Genomic DNA, 17,264 nt, shown 5'->3' on the forward strand with positions numbered 1-17,264 from the left:
AAGATAGGCGGGGTCAAGGGACTTTAATTTCCCTCTGGGTTCCAGGTTATATTCCCCCCCTTCTTTCGCCTCTATACGCAGGCGCGTGCGCACGGGCCATCCCAGGTCTGTGAAGGAGGGCGGAGTTTGCCGCGAGTGCTAGAAAGAGAGAGAGAGAGAGAGAGAGGCGAGAGAGATCCGTTTCTCATTTGTAGCAGTCTTTGGGCGTTACATCTCCTTCGAGCATCAGATCTCTTCCTTCCACTTTTAAGAATAGCTCGGGGAGTTAGTGCATTTACGGTATTTAAAAAGCTTAAAGCACACCAATATATGTAAGTATGGGCTTTTTCCTACCTTTTTTTAAAAATTAAGAAAAAAAAAGTTTGGAGATACTTTGCAATGGGCAGCGGCAATGGAAATAACTATTCTCCAAAGCCCCTGAAGGTTGGATGGAAACTAATTAAGGAGAGAATCAACCTAAAACTAAGGAGAAATTTCCTGACAGTGAGAACAATTGATCAGTGGAACGACTTGCCACCCGAAGTTGTGAATTGGAACATTGTTTTTAACATTTAACATTGGAGGTTTTTAAGACCAGTCACTTGTCTGGAATAGTAGGGTTTTCTGCCTGAGCAGGGGGTTGGACTAAAAGACCTCTAAGGTCCCTTCCCAATGTGATATGCTATTATTCTGCAACATAGAAATACTAAAATGTATACAACCAGTAAGAAATAGGTAACCCCTTCATGAGTGTTGACAGCCAAGTCTGCAATCTGCGCACCTTTATTTCTTTGGATTTCTAAACCGCCCCCTCTCCCAAAAAGGGACTTCAGAGGAATGAAACTGGGTAGCTGGCTGATTTGTCAGGCAAGGTTTTTGTTTTTTTTAGGAGAAACACATTTGCTTTATCCAAGGGGTGGTGATAGGATCTCGCTATTTTTTGGTTGGCAAGCATGATGCATGAATAGTTTACCCTTCGGACCAAATTCTGCATAAAAGATAAGGTAGTTGCCCGCTGCATGATTTGATAGAATGAGCTTGCATGTAAGAGTTTCTGCTTGATTTCATGCTGCTTCCAATCTGCTCATAAATTCCCATGGAAAAGGGCGTTGTCTTATAAATTGTTCTGGAGTGTTGTCACTTGCAGTGTTTAAAATAGTCCTAATGCATTCTGATGTTTGCATTCTGGCACTAACTTTTCCGATTGGGTTTAGACGTCTCTACTACCTTAAGTTTTGAAGTGTCTCACCTTCCACTTTCTGCTCACCATACAATGTCCACCCCTGTGTAAACAAATGATTGAGACTATGTGGACAGCAGTTGTATTGCAGCGTTGTATTATTGCATTTAATTGAAAGTAACTTCTTGAACTGAATGAGACTTATTTCTAAGAAGACATGCATAACATTATTTTTCTAAAAAAGTCATGTCTGAGTATATTAAAAGTGATGATTAGTATAATAACTATCAAAAATCTGCAGCAGTTTTCTCATTAAGCTATTAAAAAGTTTTTGTGCTAGTAAGGAACTGGCTAATAAAGAACTAGTATAATTTTATTTCTAGCTGATTTAGTTCAGAAGGCACATAATTTGAGAATAAAAGAAAGAAAAAGAAAAATATGCTTCCTGCAGAAGACTGCACTTGTTTCTTCTTTTTGTGTTTTGATATTTAGCCTTGATCCTGTTTTATTAGCCATGGCGTAGGACAGAGGTCTTCAAACTTGGCAACTTTAAGACTTGCAGACTTCAACAGTTGAACAGTTGAAGTCTACAAGTCTTAAAGTTGCCAAGTTTGGGAAACCTTGACATAGGATATATACATGGATCACTACAATAACACCATTACTTCTGATTAATCTTGGAAGAGGGGCTTCAGAAAGCATGGGAGCAACACCTGAGTACTATGACTCATTAAAACACCCATGTCTTTTACAAGCATTTTGTGACTGCTATAAAGAGGCTTTCGTGGCAAGCAAGAGATTCTTGGGAACAAATCTGTATTATTTTTTTTCAAAGAGTTGTAGGTAGATGTTGCATTCCACTTCTGAAAGTTCTGAAGAGCCTCTTCTAAATGGAATCTAAAGTTTGTACAGACTTTCTGGGCACAAATTACTTTCATGTTGTTCTGAAAAATTACGTATCTTTGTTCCATACATGTTGCTCTAAGCATCTATTACAAAATATTATAGCATAGACACACCTACAAGTATCTTCAAATTGGATGATAGGAAATTTGTTATTGCTTTTGTTGTGCTTTTGTTGCTAAGTTGTGTCTGAGTCTTTGTGATCCCATAGACCTCAGCATGCCTTATTATTTATATGTAATATACATATTTATTGGTATAGCCTTCTTATTGCTTCCTTTATGCAAATTTTAAATTGTACTATGTAAACCTGTAATCTACTAATTTAGAGAAGAAGCTACTATAAATATTATGGCTTTATACTGAAAAGTCATGTATTACAATAAGCATTATGCAATTTATTCACATTTGGCTTGGGATGGTATGTGAAAGCATATGGCATCTGGCTCTTGGGTTAGCTGAATTTTTTTTTCATGGTTTATTGAAGAAATCTTAGTGCATAACTAGATAATAGCAAGAAATATTAATGGCAAGATTCATACAATGTGCTAAATCAGAGGTAGACAAACATAACTTGTGGGCTGTGTGTCATATAGCATTTTGAAATTACACTACAAAAAATCAGCAACAGAACAGACTAATTTGGACATGTTTTCCAAAGATGCTACAGAGACTTGGAAGGCCTCTGAAATGCTGTTTATTCTGTTTTAAGTCACAGTTAAATCAGTGATATAGATGAAGCTAATTAGTGCCACATGCTATCATATTGTCCTGCTCCTCTTCTGCTGTCACAGAATTGTGATGCTGCAGAAGGAGGATTGGACTGAAAGAGTATCTCCAAGGAAATAGTTAGAGAGGTTAGTATTTTCCCATCTGTGGATAGAAGGATAATCAAATAGAAACTGGCTGAGTTTCTACCCTCCAAAATAGGTCCCAGTTGATGCTGTCATATTTTTGCTCATCAAGTGAAATCCGAATATGTGCCATACGTTCTGTCCCCTAGCTCTTGTCCTTGAGAAATCACCATTGCCTCCTTAGTGCCATTAATAAGCCCAGTAAGTGAAGCTATATTTTTCATTATTAGTGGATTTCCTAGTTAGAGAATTTCTTGTACCCTGCCAATTTCTACAGTAGTCCTTGGCTTACGCCACAACTGAGCTCAACATTTCCATTGCTAAGCAAGGCAATTGTGAAGTACGTTTTGCTCTATGTTGCGACCTTTTTTTGTCATAGTTGTGAAGAGAATTGCTGCAGTTGTTAAGTGAATCATTAAGCAAATCCAGCTTCCCTAATAACTTTGCTTGTCAAAAACCGTCTGGGAAGGTTACAAATGGTGATTACATGACCCCAGGTCAGTGCAACTGTCATAAATACCTGCCCATTGCCAAATGCCCAGATTTTGAGCATGTGGTTGTGTGGATGCTGCAATGGTCGTAAGTGTGAATACTGGTCATAAGTCACTTTTTTCAGTGTCATCGTAACTTCAAACAGTTACTAAACAAATGGTCATAAGTCGAGCAATACATGTACGTGAATTATAACAGTAGGTGGTAGCAGATGTGTGTTCAATAACTCTTCCTTTTTGTTCTTTTCAGACGTTCGCTGAAATGGGTGGAAAGAATGAACACGTGAAGGTCACAACTGAGCACCAGCCTGGGTTTCTGGAGCGCCTGAGTGAGACTTCTGGAGGGATGCTTGTTGGCCTCGCCACCTTTGCCCTGTCTTTCTACATTCTTTTTACCAACGAGGTGAGAGAGAACGGGTCAAAATGTCAGATTTCAACTGTTTCAAGTTTGAAACACTTGTCTTTCAAAATGCTTACAGTATGCTGTTCTATGAATGAACCAATGAATAGTTCTGACTATGGAGACTCTCAGTCATCCAGGCCACGGTTGTCCCAAAGTGCTTTTTCAAAAGGGTTTCTTGGTTTTTCCTTGAAGACGTTTTGCTTCTCATCCAAGAAGCTGCTTCAGTTCTCAATGATTCTCAGAACTGGAGAAGCTTCTTGAATGAGAAGCGAAACATCTTCAAGGAAAAACAACAGAAAGTACAGTTGCCTTTTGAAAAAGCACCTTTGGGATGAATACTTCTAGCCTTTTTTAATGCAGTTTCAAGGAAAACTCTACAATCCTGAATATACAGGATGCTTTGCATTTTTATATTTGGCATCAAACTCAGAATTTTAATTCGATAATTCCTTTCGCCAAATAGTTACAAAACGGGTTTTGTAAGCTGTTTTGCACAAACAGTGCATAAAGCCTGTCTGCTATCTTCCTGTCTTCCAAGATGTTATTAATGGATTAGATTATTTGAAGAAGAAAAGGTTGATCTTTGAGTTCCAGCAGCCCAAGTACTTTATTTTTTTTTCTTGTGTAAATGAATTTTCATTAAAAGAAAACCTGTTCTGTGTGGCGATTTCAGCATGATGCTGCAGGGATGAGCCCTTGCTTTAAGGGTCTACTTGAACCATTTTATTTCTCATTTCATCATTCCTAGGGGCGAGCTTTGAAAACAGCCTCCTCTTTGGCTGAGGGGCTTTCTCTAGTTGTCCCGCTTGACAACATCCAGATTATATCCCATGAGAATGACAAGAAACTTGTGCACTTCTCTGGTACCCTTAGAACATCAAAGGTAAGTTTCCTTAGTCCAAACTTTGCTTCATCTTTTAAAAGTTTTTTTAAAAAATGCATTGTTTTTTCTGTCTCTTCCCCCCCTCCCCAAGTCTTGCTGTGCTGACTCATTGTGTTGTTGGGGGTTTGTGTTTTTTCTTGGTGGGATAAGCAAAAGATGTTGGGAGTGTACTTCAAGATATATATATATATTTCAAGCAAGGCCACCCAATCCACAAAGATCATCCCAGGTGCTGAGCTAAAGCAAAATGATGCCTATAATGGACAGTAGCAATATAAAAAGATGCCAGAGATAGATGGCAATTAATACTACACTGGAAAAGGCAATGACAAACCAAGGAAAAGATGACTCACAGTGGCGGTGAGCGCAACATTGAGACATGCGAAAGAGCAGGTTAAAGCTAGATTGTCATCTGTCTATAATATGGTTGCTAGGAATCAAAAACAACACATAATCAAGCAATTCTCTGTCCTGCTAGGTTAAATGACTTGTGGGAAAAAAATAAATGGTATGCCCCCCCCCCCCCCCCCCCCCCCCCCGGCCTTGCTGAACATCTAAGGAAGTCCTTGTAGATAATAGTTCTCTTACCAACTGATGTTTATTTGCATTTGCTAGCCTCTATATGATCCCAGCTATGGGCTTTCTATCCGGGCAGTCAAGCTCAAACGTCAGGTGGAGATGTATCAGTGGGTTGAATATGAAGAATCCAAGTAAGATGCTTACAGTATTCATGTTTTCTCTGCCTTAAACTGTGTGCTTGTTTCTAGTGATGGTGACAGTGGAACAAGTGTGTATGAGTTTTTGAATTTTATATAATCCAGTTTAGGATTAAGATAAATATTGGCATATTTATTCTTATTTTTACTAAGTGACCTTTCCTTTCTATCTTAGGGGAAATATAATTATGGTTTGATCTAGCCTCCTGGTATCTATTTTTTCCCAACCTATAACAACTACGATAGTGATTCAAAGCTATAAAGAGGGAATGAATGTAGAACTATGAGTCATTTGTTTCTAGCTGGCTTCTGGGCTGGAAAGAATGAACAGATGAGAGGTGATAGGAAAATAACCAACCGTTGTCATGCCTACAGCAGCCTCCACATGCCAACTTGGGTGTGTGATGCCAAACTGTGCTACAGCGAAGTAGCATGAAGCATGAAACTTAGACTTTTGGCTCTCCTTCAAATTTCTCAGGCCTAACAAGGATAGGTGTATTTAGTAGATAGCCTATGTAGAGGAGGGAAGTTTGCAGTGAAGGTTTGAACTAGCAAGTCCCGGAAGGAAAAGAGGCAGGATAAATTAAATTGTCTTTTAGATAAATACATCTTCTTTGTCTAATTTCATTAATCTCAAATCCCAGTATTTCCCCATCAATTCAGATTAGTTCTCTTATTTGGAAAGTATTATTATTTAAGCTTTAGACAAGAGAGATTGTGCTGTAGGAAGATATAAGAACATAGAGGGGTAGGCAAAAAACATCAAACAGTGAATTAATTGTAAAGTTCCTTTTCTGGAAAGGTGGCCTATGTTTTTTAGTGAACAGTGAGATATAAAGTTCCAAAAGTTGATACATTGGAAATGCCTTGGAAATGTTTTAATAATACAATAATACAATACAATAGCAGAGTTGGAAAGGACCTTGGAAGTCTTCTGGTCCAACCCCCTGCCTAGGCAGGAAACTCTATGCCGTTTCAGACAAATGGCTATCCAACATCTTCTTAAAGACTTCCAGTGTTGGGGCATTCACAACTTCTGGAGGCACTGATTAATTGTTCTAACTTTCAGGAAATTTCTCCTAAGTTATAAATTGCTTCTCTCCTTGATTAGTTTCCACCCATTGCTTCTTGTTCTACCCTCAAGTGCCTTAGAGAATAGTTCGACTCCCTCTTCTTTGTGGCAGCCCCTGAGATATTGGAACACTGCTATCATATCTCCCCTAGTCCTTCTTTTCATTAAACTAAAGCTCTTTTCATTACTAAAGCTCTACAAAATCTTTTAAAATAAGAGTAATTGGGGGGGGCACTATATGAGGGCATTCACAGGAATTAGTTAAAAGTTTGGCTCATTTTAGCTAAAATTATTATTTATAGTAAAATTGTGTAAAACATGATGGACTTTTCAGTACTTTATGTTCATCTGATGATGCTTTCTCCCCCTTCTTGTAGAGAATACGAAGAAGATGGTGAAGTAAAGAAAGAAACAAGATATTCTTACAGTAAGTTTGCTAGTAGAAAATTTTGTCTCATAAAACAGTCACTGGGTATGGCTTTAATATCAGGCACCTCTTCTCCAGCTAGGGAACAGCTGTCCTTGCAGCTACAAAAATGATGGTGGAAGTTGTCTGTTGAATTTCTACTGCCATGTAGCTGTTACAAGGGAGAACCACTGAAAGAGAAAAAGTTACCAATTTTATCTATAACAGAAGTATAGAATCCAGATCATGAAAAATAATATTACCACTTTTTATTTCCTAATATTGACTCTGGTTCTGGATACCACAGTATGGCATGAACTTGGAACGTTGTTATTTTTATTGTGTTTGCATTCTCTTATTGCATTTGCATTCTTTTTTATTGCATTTGCATTCTCAAAATGAAATAAGCAGTTAATATTTTTAGTTGGTTACAAAGTGCTAAAGGAATCAAACATATATTTTCCTTTTTAGCCAGGATGTTGCATCCACTTTACTGTCGTTTATCTTATGATGAGGTTAGCTGAACTTCAGTGCTTGCAGACCACAGAAAGGAAGTTTTCATTGGATTTTATAAGATCATAGAGCTGAAAGGTAGCTTGATAGTCATCCAACCCAAGCCTTTCCTTTGGGAAGGACCTGCTTCAAACAGTGGTTATCTCTATTTCAAAATCTCCAAGTGTAAAGGGATGTTAGAATAACCTTAGAAGATGATGGTGTGTGGAAGAGATGCTGCCTTCCTGTAGAACATATATGCTATTTTACTTTTTCTCACTCTTCTCTTCCGCAGGCTACATTTATTTAGTCCCTTTAATTGTTCCACACCAGACTTAGTTTCCAATCATTTCCCCATCTTCACTCTACTTTGTATTGTTCTTTTTAAACTGTGGTGTCCAGAACCAGAGTCAATATTGGGAAATATAGAGTGGGAATATTATTGTTGATTATCTGGTCTATGCTTCTGTTAATAAATCTCAAAATATCATTTGTCTTGTATTTTTGTCTTTTCATGAATAGTAGATTCTGAGGGGGAAAAAAACATAATTAGCATGTGCTTAGATAAGAATTCTGCCTGTAATGTTCACCAGTACCCATTCCCATATAAGAGAATGAAAAATTATAGGGACAGTGGGAAATATCCATGATCTGTGACTCCTGGAATGTTTTCAAGAAATCGGGATAGTATTCGTAATATTCTTATTTCTGTACACCCTTTTTAGATACGGAATGGAAATCAGAAGTTGTGAATAGCAGAAATTTTGATCGAGAAATTGGACATAAAAACCCTAGGTAAACGTGATACTGTGTTTCCCCGAAAATAAGACAGGGTCTTATTTTCTTTTGAACCCCCCCCCCCCCAAATAAGCTCTTCGTCTTATTTTCGGGAGGTCTTATTATTTTTGAGGTGCAGGAAGTGGTGAGAGTGGTCACCTCATGGCTGCTGCGTTGCAATATTGGGGGGGGCTTATTTTCAGGGGAGGGCTTATTTTCGAGAAAACAGGGTAGTATTCTATACTGTGGCTCTTCCAATACTATCCTTAGGATTTAAAATTAAGAATCTGTGTAAGATTTCTAACTGATTCACGAGATTGTATTCTGGAAGTTAAACAAAATAGCAGGATAAGAAATGTTATATATGGGTAGGTGTGTATACTTTTATGCTAGTTGTTATGTTTGGAAACACTGACGTACATCTTTGTGGTGATTGATAGCTAGAAGATTTGCAAAGTCTTTTGTGACTTTGTGTCCACCATGGTAAATTCATCTGATTATTCTTTTTGTCTGTGCAGTGCCATGGCTGTTGAATCTTTCACTGCAGTTGCTTCTGATGTTCAAGTTGGCAAGTTCTTCCTTTCCAGAGGTATGAAGCTTGTATCTGAGATATGTCTAAATATATGCATGCTAATATATACTTAACAAGGCAGATAAGGAGAAAATCATCTCCGCTTTGTAACATTTGGAAGAGTAACTAAATACATTTTAATTTAAATCATAGCTTTCCAGTTCCCATGGTTTAAATTTTATGGAACAGACAATGAGACAGTATCAAAACATCTCATGGATCTTTGGAATAAGTACCATAATATAGTTACTCTGTGCATAAGATATTTGGCATTCTTATCTAGAAGTTAGCTAAGTCTGCCTGTAAATTCTTATGGTCAGGCATGCTGATCCCTACCACCATGCCTGCTTTTTCCCTTTTAATTTTGCTTGGTGAGACAGGAGAGTTAAGGAATCGTAGAATTAAAAGCTATTTTTAAGCTGTTGAGTTGAACTTCTGCTCAGTGCAGGAATTCGGCATCAAGCATCTCTGACAAATGAACTTTTAGGGCTGTGCAAGAACACATTCAGTGAAGGGAAATCCACTATATATCTGGGTGGTTGTTTCTGCAATTGAACTACATTAACCAAGAATCTGTCGTTGTGTAATTTAAGGCAGTTAGTCCACATCTGATGCTGTGGGATGATAGAAAATACGTTCTTAACCTTCTATGTGGCATTCATTTGGGTGCTTGGAGTGTTGTCGTATTCTTTCTTGGTGCCCATTTTCTTCATAGGAAGAACTTGGAAAGTTTGTTAGATGGAATAGAATGAGGAGATTTCTTGCATGGGACCATGAAGGATGGCCCTATTTGTTCCAAGCATTGGCCATTCCCATTTTATGCTATGGCCCTACCTCTGAAATTTCCGAAACGACTATAAGTCTCAATCAAAAATGATTTCTCATTCCCACTTCTACTTTTAGGCCTCATTGAGAAGATTAATAATTTCAAGCAGATGAGCCTGTCAAAATTGGAAGACCCTCACGCAGATGTGATCCGCTCAGGGGATTACTTCTTTCATAGTGAGAATCCACGACGTCCAGAAGTAAGAAATGGAAGAGGAAAATAAACAATAAACAATTGTTCCCTTCTGCCCCAATCACTCGGAATTGCACTTTTTTACTTGAGCTGAGCTCAGATAATCTGCAAATCTTGGATCTAAAATTTCAATTGGGAATCTTTTGTTGTCCCAACACTTTTGTATTGTTGTTTCCCCCCCCTCTTTTCAGGTCGGGGATCTTCGTGTTTCATTCTTCTATGCAGGTTTGAGTGAAGACTTCTCGCGCATGGCTCTACCAGATATGGTAAATGTTCTATATCTCCTCAAGACCTTCTCATGTAATTAGATAAAACTCTCCAATGTCACTGTGCAAATTTCTTCAATTTCTTACTTTGGCCCCTTTTCAGGTGACCATAATTGCTCGTCAGCAAGAGGATCATTTGGTTCCATACCAAACCAAATCTGGGGATGTGTTAAATATTCTCTACCCTGGAGAGCTCACAGCTGAGGTAAGGGTTCAAAATCAGTAGAGGGAGAATAGTAGGGAAGAGTTATACATGTTCTCCCCCCCCCCCCACTTCAAATATTACTTCTGTATCTCAAAGATAAAGCTCTTCATTGCAAATAAAACAATTCTGATTCAGTTTCTGGGCAATATAGCTCTTAATGGTGAGACTCTTATTTGAAAACCTAAATGGCTAACTTAAATTGGCAACCCTAGTAGGCAAAACTTGAGTTTAAGTAAGTGGATGGGTGTGGGCTAACTTCCTATAGGTAAAGGTAACTTTTATAAAGGTAACTTTTCTCCAGTTCTACTGATAGAATTTGGTCCTGGTTGGTCTAGATGTTTCATTTCTCCAGTTCAAAAAATGAATGCAAAACCTTGCTTTCTCATTTAGTAGCGTATATACTTTTGATAGATTAAAAAATGTTTTCAGTTTCTGCAGAAGAAAAGTAATGCTTGTATACAATGAAAAGGCATGAATATATAATGTTTTACATGTCAAGAATGGCACATGGGCCTTTGCAGAGCTTATCAGGGATTGCTTGCAGGGCGGAACAAGACTAACTAGGTCTAAAATCTGTTTTTCTTAAAATTCTACCTACTCATAAACTGATTTTGCCTGTACCTCATTCTTCCATCCATTTTATTCTGTCTTAAAAATATTGATCTGAAGTTCAGCTGCAGTTGAAGAATCATCATAAATGCTCTGATGACACCATGAGAACAAAGTTGACAATATTTCTTTTGTTTTCAACTAATCAAATTAGTTTTAAACATGGTTTGTCAAAATTATTTCAAATGCAGCCTGGGGTTGTTCAAGTAAATTTGAAACCAGCATTCCTCCTAGAATATGATAGCATATTAGGGAGGGGCAGGGAATAGGTTCTGGCCAGTAATGTTAGATTAAGCCGTGGCATTGTGTCCAGTTGCATCGTGTATCCTGCTGATCAAAAGAATTAGCATAATTTGGATGGTGATAAAATACCAAGTATATGACTGGAAGTGCTAACTAAATATCAAATATTTTTAGGAAGTATTTCAGAAAGAACATGAGAGTAACAGCATGAAAACCTGGGGCCTACGTGCAGCTGGATGGTTGTCTATGTTTTTAGGCATCAGCCTTATGACCAGAATTATTTATACCCTGGGTAAGTTTTGCCACCATTCCCCTAATTTGATTTATAAATAAAGCATTAATTAAAAATTGTACCGAAGTACCTTCAGGTCTAAGAAACATAGTCATCTAACATGATAAAGAATAGTAATAATTACTATGAAGCTGAATATTATTCCTGGGCTCAAATGTTGACTGAAGAAATAAAGGTTTTCCTTTCTCATGCTTGTGTTAAATGAATAGTCCAAGGGATAAAATCGAAGAGTCTTTATTATCTAGATGAGATAACTCATAGGAATGTGAGGGAAAGCAATTATTTCATCACTGTGATATAGTAAAGAATATAAGCTATGAAAACAAAACATGTATTTAGGTAAAAGTCTGTTTTTACTTCATTTAATGGTCCATAGTCTGTAGAGATGAAATTTCAATGAATTTGGTGGGCATTGGGTTGGATTTAAGGCAGATTTAGTTTGCTTTTATAAGCTTGCCAATGAGATTTTAATTTATTTATTAAATTGATTTTTATTTTTCCTTATTGCAGTGGATTGGTTTCCAGTTGTCCGGGATCTGGTTAACATTGGTTTGAAAGCATTTGCCTTTTGCTTAGCTACTTCTCTCTCATTGCTGACCATTTCAGTGGGCTGGCTTTTCTATCGGCCCTTCTGGGCACTATTGACTGCTTTGTTGGCTGTGGTTCCCATTCTGATTGCAAGATCTCAGGTTCCACCAAAAAAACAGCAGTGACATCATGGAAGAGGCGCCTTCTTTGTACCCACATTTATTTGGAAACTTTATACATTCAACACATTTATCATATTTGAAGAATATACCACCATGGATATTTTTGCTCTTCATATTGCAGTACCGAAAATGCAACATCAGTGCTTTCTGTAGTTGTTTTAGGTATGGTACTTTCATTATGCAATCCAAGGGTAAGGAACTAAGCAGCTCTAAATTATAGCTCCCAGGAACAGGTACCATGGTCAGGGGTACTAAGATCCATAAATATTTAGACCACGCCTGCACAGCTGGTAGAAAAGACCACGTTGATAAAGATAAAATAAGTACAGGCCATAAATAGCAATAGCACTTGGACTTCTATACCGCTCCATAGTGCTTTACAGCATCTCTGGGCAGTTTAGAGTCAGCAATATTGCCCCCCACCCCCATCCCGAATAGTCTGGATCCTCGGAAGGATGGAAAGTTGAATCAACCTTGAGCCTATCAGGATCGAACTCTGGGCAGAGTTAGCCCACAACAGCTGCCCCCAAACTTTTGGGCACCAGCGACCAATTCCGTGGAGAAAGGTTTTTCCATAGACCACAGGGAGTGTGGTTTTTCATGCTGCCTGCATCCTGCGGATGGGGCTTTGCTTGTTGGCACAGCCTAGTTACTGGCATGCCACGGACCAGGGATTTGGGACCCCTGGCCCACAATACTGCATTCTACCCACTGTGCCACGATGACTCAAAGGAATCTGTGATGTGCCAATTAGTTCTTTGGTGACAGTATTAGAAGTGGCAGCGAGGCCTGCAGGTGCTCGGTAGCATGTCTTTCACAGTGGCAGTGATTTTATTGATTTTTTAAAGAATGCTGGAATGTGGCATGAAGCTGTTTGGCTGGTCAGATGCTCTGCAGGCCTGATCTAAACATTGACAGGTTTCATACCAAGTGGAATCAAATTAAAATATGCAACTGCCCCAATGTTTGGAAATAGAAAGTTGAATGAAACGTAACAAGGCTAAGCAAATTAGGTTTCCTATGCAATTTATGTAAAATGTCTTTCAATCTTTGTGGAGAAAAATAGGTATATGGACTCAATGGGGACAATATGAGGCTTTGAAGAGAATGGGTAAATCATTGTAAGATTAATCTACTCCTTATCTATAACTTCATGTATTATAGTTTTACTGCATGCAACTTTTTGAAGTTCACTTCATTTTCGTTCTTACTATCCTGTTTGAATTCTCACGTAGGTAATTTACCTTATCTGTAACACCTTGAATTATATGTGGATCAAAGTATCCTACACCACATTGGTATTGCTGTGATGCTGTTTATTTTTATATTACTATATTCAGCATTATTGTATCTCAGTTTTATGATTTATTCCTATCCCATGCTTCATTTTTTTTTCAATAAGTAAAATAATTTATTATCTCAGGTGGATTTTTTACCTGTGACTTGAGAATTGTTTCCTGAACCAACTCTGTAATTTACTGATGGTTTCATGAAGAATTATGATTTTAAATGACAAAACCAAAGATATATCCAGAGGGAGAGGAGACTTTCTGCTGTTCGCGTAACTTGCTCCATGGACAAATTAATTATTTGTTTTTTTACTGAAGAATTATGTAGAGTAAGGTTGGGTACTCAATGTACTAATGGTACTCTGAAAATTCTTTTATTTGAAACCTGCCCAATTTCAGGAAAAAACAAAAGAGTGCAACACTTTAGAAATGGGTGCTTTAAATCTGTACAACAGTTTGTAACTGTTGATTTTGTCCATACATTACCTGCTTTGCATATAATGCTAAGTTAAAATGATTAATTTACAAATTATAAAAGTGGATGAATTTCCTTAAATCTAGGACTGAAAGACTACGTTAACTATTCATACCCAGGTTTTTTCCCCTATACGTAGCTTCAATCGCTGCTTTTTCTGGGTTCAGAACTGTAGATTTTGCACACAACCTTCAATTGGACTACTTTATAAAAACTCTGAAGCAGACAAAAAGCCGGTGTATACCCCATTGCAAGCCCTTATTGCCAGCAATGAGATGATCCAAAAACATGGATAGAAACCTTTTATATGGATGCAATCTACCGAGGTAAGAAAGACAGGCTCTGATACTCTTGTCAGTCAGTATTATTCTCAGCTCATTATTAGAGGTACATCAAATTAGTCTAAGAAAACAACTAAGCCAAAGTTCTAAAAGTAAATAAAAGTTCATTAGCATCACCCTGAATCTGCCCTTTTCTTGAATTTAGAATTCCAAACTTAAATTTGCATTCATTGGTTTGTTGCTATCTAACGTCATTTCTAACTAAAGTCCAACTACAATTTGCCATGGAGTTATTAATCATTTTGTGAAGATGTCAGTTGTATCACTGGTTCAGAATGAAGCATGGTGGCTGCTTCCAACTGAAATCTAAATTTGTATTCTTTATTTTTAGAATATCATTTGTAAACGTTTCTATGAATGGAAGTGTCTATTTTCTACTTTAGGAATAAAACTTTCAAGAAAAATATGATTTGCATGTGTGTTTTGAAATCACAGTTCACTATTAAAGATAAGAGTTAAGAATTGGAAGGTGCCATTTAGGTCAGGGCTCTCTAACTCCTGGGCCACAGCCCACTACTAGGCCGCACTGGGTTCAGAACTGGGCCGCATGAGCGACGGATGCTTGTGCTGACTTGCACAAGCAGTGGCCGCTTGCACTGGCATGTGTAGCTCCATTCACACGAGCAGCGACTGCATGCACTGGGAGGCAGCACTCCATTCGCACGAATGGCAGGTGCTTGTGCTCACATGTGAAGCTCCATTCACGCCTGCTGCTCACACAAATGGAGCTCTGCATGCACAAGCCTGCCACTCGCACAGGTCCATCCCCTTTCCCCCAAGCAAGAAAAGTTTCCGACCATTGATTTAGATCACCAAATACAAGCTCATGTTTAATGTAGGAATCCAAAATAAAGTATCCCAAACAGATACCTGTCTAGCCTGTTTCAACACATCCAGCAAAGGAACATCTGCCATCTGTGTCAGTTTTCTCCATAATTGTTCTTGCTGCTAGGAAGTTATTGTCTAGCATTCAGTTGGAATCAGTTTTCCCCTAATTTAAAATCAAGATATTCTGTGTCCTATATTCAAGAACAAGACCATTCTATATGTGACATCCTTTTTAAGTTTTTGAAGAGTGCAATAATTTTTTTCCTTTCAATCTTTTATCTTACAAATATCTACCCCTATCAATGTCTGCTCATGGGACTTACTGTAATTTCTAATCTTTTTAAAGTCGTCTCTGTTCCTCTTCCATTGTGAATCCTTCAAATGTGATATCCAGAAGTGGACAAAGTACTTGGGGCACAGACCTGACTAAAGAAGGATAAAATGGAATATTCATGTATTTTTCAGATTATTTGTTTTTTAAAAAAGATCTACCCTAGATTTAGAACATTCTAGTTTAATAACTTAAGCTATTCCTTGTACGGGAGACAGACATCTGACAGGAATATTGCTGCTTATGAGATAATACTTGGAAAGCTTTTCAACTTTCCTGACCCAATGTATAACAAGCTAATTCCAGAGAAAATTTCACAATAACTGGAATTGTCAAAATGTTTAAGGTGAAAAGGAGGTTCTGAGAGGAAAAACATACTAAAAATGTTAAGATCTTTAAAAACATTACTTCAGGAACTAAAAATAAAGCTTTGTTTTATAAGTTCCTGTTCTTATACTTGTGCATAATTCTGTAAGTTGTTAGCATTTACTGGGGGGGGGGGGGGGAAACCCCACATGAAATAAACTCAATATATTGCCATTTCAACTTCCAGAACAAGTTAAAAGTGCTGGTTATTATATAAAAATCCACCACGGCAGTGGATTGGGGTCTATCATGGACAACTTGCTCAAGCATAATTCAAACATTGAGTGGGCCTGTTAAGATTCCCTCTGTCTATGAGGTAAAGACAGTACAGGCTCCCAAGATAGGGCTTCTTAGTAATGACCTTCACAATTTGGAACATACTCCAGAGCTGCACCTGGCCTGACCACCCTTATATTCTGAAAGATCTTTAAAATCAGTTTTTTTCAGGGAGACACTGGTTTGCAGGGAGACACTGGAAGGGTGGTATATTCATTTTCCAAGTGAAGATCTATGTTGCTCTTGTGGGATGAGAATCTAATAATTCTGAATATGCAAATAATTTTAGGAAAAGGACTGGTGCTGAGGACTTCAGTTTTTATTTTTTACCCAAGATTCAGTATATTTTTTTATCTGAATATATTTAAAGTTCTGGTCCAAATTAGTTCTGGTCAAATCGATTAAGTTTATCATGACAGAATATAAACCATAGTTTATAGTTATTACTTCTTTTGCACAAAAGAGTGTGCATAGGTACAATATTCAAAATAGCACATTAGGCAATTAAGTAATTGGACTATGACTGAACATGTGGCAGACTGTAAGCCATTTTTGTAATAAGGCCCCCAGAGTGCACCATTCAAAATGTCCAAAACTGGAATCTCTCATATAATCAATACACTAAGAGATGAGACTCAGTTTTCTTGATGATATAGAAGAGGAAAAGGAATAAATCCAGCTCAGCTAAAAACTAAGTATCTTCTGCTCAAATGTCTTACCTATGCCCATTAATTATACTAGCTTACTGTTCACATTGATTTCGCTTGTAAAGCTGAATAGAAGCTGTTAAAGTTATAGACATTTCCTATCAATTCCCTCACTTATTTCCACCAGACTTTTTTTTTACATATATAATACAACTTAAGCCCAGCTTTACTATTGCAACATGTATATTGTGAGTACACATACATGTATATGAGTACATCTATATGTACATGTTCCTTTCATAACTCTTCCTGGAAGCTCATGTGTCTAGCTTGTTAACAATTTTGCAATAAAATAATGCAAAATTTCCAAGACAAGGAATGTATTTGCAGGTATTAAGATCTGGCATTGGAAGGTACTTTGCTCCATCATCAATGTTCTTGCTTTAGCTATCAGCAGCATCTTAAAGAAAATGTATCTATCAAGAATCTAGGAAAAGTAGCTGCCACCGGCCAATATAAAGTTATAGTAGTTATCCAGCAATGAATCCAGACCAATTTTCCTGCTTCAAGTCCTGCATACATCTAGGAATGCAATATTAGAAAAACAGGTTGGAAGTTTCCTGAGTTGTTTTAGCTCTTCC

The 17,264-nt window shown here is 37.6% G+C and overlaps 1 protein-coding gene across 1 annotated transcript; it reads left to right on the forward strand.

The window, feature by feature from the left end:
* The first annotated feature begins 90 nt into the window (after positions 1-90).
* On the forward strand, positions 91-14,579 carry TMEM43 (transmembrane protein 43). The gene is made up of 12 exons (XM_081939657.1): positions 91-311; positions 3,658-3,810; positions 4,559-4,693; positions 5,309-5,403; positions 6,859-6,908; positions 8,105-8,174; positions 8,675-8,745; positions 9,631-9,752; positions 9,937-10,011; positions 10,115-10,216; positions 11,243-11,360; positions 11,871-14,579. Exons 2-12 carry the CDS (start codon positions 3,670-3,672, stop codon positions 12,071-12,073), a joined length of 1,182 nt encoding a protein of 393 aa, XP_081795783.1. The 5' UTR covers positions 91-311; positions 3,658-3,669; the 3' UTR covers positions 12,074-14,579.
* The last annotated feature ends 2,685 nt before the right edge of the window (positions 14,580-17,264 follow it).

This window comes from Natrix helvetica (genome assembly GCF_964273705.1).
Source record: "Natrix helvetica genome assembly, chromosome: 1".
Classification (NCBI taxonomy): domain Eukaryota; kingdom Metazoa; phylum Chordata; class Lepidosauria; order Squamata; family Natricidae; genus Natrix; species Natrix helvetica.

What these genes read in the sequence shown, in the direction of transcription:
- TMEM43 (XM_081939657.1), top strand. Translation starts at nt 3,670, where the DNA reads ATGGGTGGAAAGAATGAACACGTGAAGGTCACAACTGAGCACCAGCCT. An exon ending in ACATTCTTTTTACCAACGAG is followed by an intron (nt 3,811 to 4,558) that starts GTGAGAGAGAAC and finishes CATCATTCCTAG; the next exon opens with GGGCGAGCTTTGAAAACAGC. An exon ending in AGAAACAAGATATTCTTACA is followed by an intron (nt 6,909 to 8,104) that starts GTAAGTTTGCTA and finishes CACCCTTTTTAG; the next exon opens with ATACGGAATGGAAATCAGAA.